Below are 2568 nucleotides of genomic sequence, written 5' to 3'. Positions count from 1 at the left end.
GGACTGGACCTGGCTGAAGCTAGGAGCCAGGAGCTTTTTCCAGGTCTCCCATGGGGATGAAGGGGCCTAAGCACTTGGGCTATCTTCTGCTGTTTTCTCAGGCTCATTAAAAGGGAGCTGGATCAGAAGTGGAGCAGCCAGGACTCAAACCAGTGACCATATGGGATGCCAGCACTGCAGGAAGTGGCTTAACCTTTTACACCACAATACCGGCCACAGGCTCAGAAATTTAAGTGGCCACAAATTAAATATCTGTTCTAATGAATGAATGACTACTACAATAACAAGAATAGAAAAATCTTTGATGTTTACTCTATATATTATGTTACTTTATGTCTATCCATCCTTATAACATTATAAACTAGGGGCTATAATTATTCCCATTTAATTGTAGATGTCACCAAAGAATATACAGGTGAATACTTTTTTTAAAATTTATTTGAAAGACAGAGTTGCAGAGAGAGGTAGAGACAGAGAGGTCTTCCATCCACTGGTTCACTCCCCAGATGGCTCCAATGGCCGGAGCTGTGCCAATCCAAAGCCAGGAGCCAGGAGCTTCTTCCAGGTCTACCAATATATGTATGTATGTAGGGGTTTGTGTGTATGTGTGTGTGTATTATATATATAGTGTGTGTGTATTATACATATATTATATATAATATAATAATGTGTGTATGTATGTGTGTATAATGTATATAATGTGTGTATATTATATATATAATATATGTGTGTGTATGTATACATAAATATGTATATATACATCCATTACAGCCTAATTACACTTTGTCTAATTGTATACATAAAGGCCTCTGTACTACAATGGAAAGAAGAGACTGTCTATGTTTAACTTAAAACATTTTTTATTTATTTGAGAGAGAGCAAGATCAAGTGAGCAAAAGAGATTGAGAAACTGAGAAATCATCTACTTGTTTACTTCTCAAGAGTGACAAGAGCTGGGGTTGAGTCAGGCCAAAGCCAACAGCTAAGAGTCCAATCTGGATGTCCCATGTAGGTGGCAGGGCCCACTCATTTGTGCCATCACAGGTGCTTCCCCGGATGTGCATTAGCAGGAAGATGGAACCAGGGGATCAACCAAGATTTGAACCCAGGCACACCAATATGGGATGCAGGTGTTCAAAGTGGTATCTTCACTACTATGCCAACTACCTGCCACTATTCCTTTCAATATCTCTAGTGATGAACACAGATTTTTGCACAATTCAACCAAAATAAAATACTTGAAGTAACGAAGGCTTGAAAGAATCCAGACAGTTCCTCATCAAATTTTTTTTTGCATAATATTTCTGGGTCAGAGCTTTAAAAAAAGGTCATCTGGGTATAAGATATGGACATTTGACCATAATTCCTGTAGATTTTGTGGGTACTCTGAGTTGTCAACCTTGGCCTTTCCTTCTCAGCACTCTGAGCATGGCCCTCCTGATGGGCTTGGATTTCACGCTGTAGATGATGGGATTGAGCACAGGAGGCACCACCAGGTACACATAGGCAACAAGAGCATGCACAATGTGTGGAAGGTGCCTCCCAAATCGGTGGATCATGGACACACCTATGACTGGGATGTAGAATACCAGAACAGCTAAGAAATGAGATACACAGGTGTTGAGGGCCCGTAAGCGTTCCTTGGGAGAGGCTAGACCCATCACTGTATGAAGAATAAGGATATAGGACAGCACAATAAGCAAGGAGTCTACACCCACTGTGGACAAGACCACGTATAGCCCATAAAGGATGTTGACAGTAATGTCAGCACAGGCCCGTTTCATGACATCTGCATGGAAGCAGAATGAATGTGACAAGAGGATCTTGCCAGGGCAATAGTTCAGTCGCTTCAGCAAAAATGGCAAAGGGAAGAGGGACACAGTGGCTCTTGCCACTATGGCCAGCCCCATCTTGATGATGACATTATTTGTGAGGACAGACACATAGTGCAAGGGGCTAGAGATGGCCACAAAGCGGTCAAATGACATGGCCAGGAGCACTGAGGACTCCACCACAGAGAAGAAGTGCAAGAAGAACATCTGGATCAGGCACGCATTGAAGCCAATGAGTCGATGATCAAACCAGAGCACAGCCAGGGTGGTGGGCAGTGTGGACAAGGTGAGGCCCACATCAGTGAGGGCCAGCATGGAGAGGAAGTAGTACATGGGCTGGTGTAGATTTGGAGTCTTCCTTATAGCCAGGAGGATCAGGCAGTTTCCAGTGAGGGCCATCATGTACATGGATGAGAAGGGGATGGAGATCCATCCATGAGCAGCCTTCATGCCTGGGATGCCAATCATGAGGAAAGCAGGTGGCTGGAAGAAGGAGATGTTGACAAAGTACTGGGATAGGGGCATATTTGGAAGGCAGCTGAGGGCTCCAGAGATGTGACCTTTTTAGTCTGTACGAACAGGTAGGTGATCCAGAATAACAGAAACAAGCACTCTAATATTGAATATAAAGTTCTGGTCCCTTAGAGCTATGTCAGTGCTACATTTAACTGTCTTTCACAAATTTATTTTCCTTACGATTGGTGTTTGTCTTCCTGTTGGAATTAGATTCTCTCTC

The 2568-nt window shown here is 43.1% G+C and overlaps 1 protein-coding gene across 1 annotated transcript; it reads right to left on the bottom strand.

Annotated features, from left to right (window-relative positions):
• Positions 1-1394: 1394 nt before the first annotated feature.
• Positions 1395-2357, bottom strand: LOC133764546 (olfactory receptor 51I2-like). Its single transcript, XM_062198219.1, has one exon. It carries the CDS (start codon positions 2355-2357, stop codon positions 1395-1397), a length of 963 nt encoding a protein of 320 aa, XP_062054203.1.
• Positions 2358-2568: the final 211 nt, after the last annotated feature.

This window comes from Lepus europaeus, chromosome 7 (assembly GCF_033115175.1).
Source record: "Lepus europaeus isolate LE1 chromosome 7, mLepTim1.pri, whole genome shotgun sequence".
In the NCBI taxonomy this organism is placed as follows: domain Eukaryota; kingdom Metazoa; phylum Chordata; class Mammalia; order Lagomorpha; family Leporidae; genus Lepus; species Lepus europaeus.
Note: the sequence above shows the minus strand (reverse complement) of the source record. Positions and strands in the feature narration are given on the sequence as shown.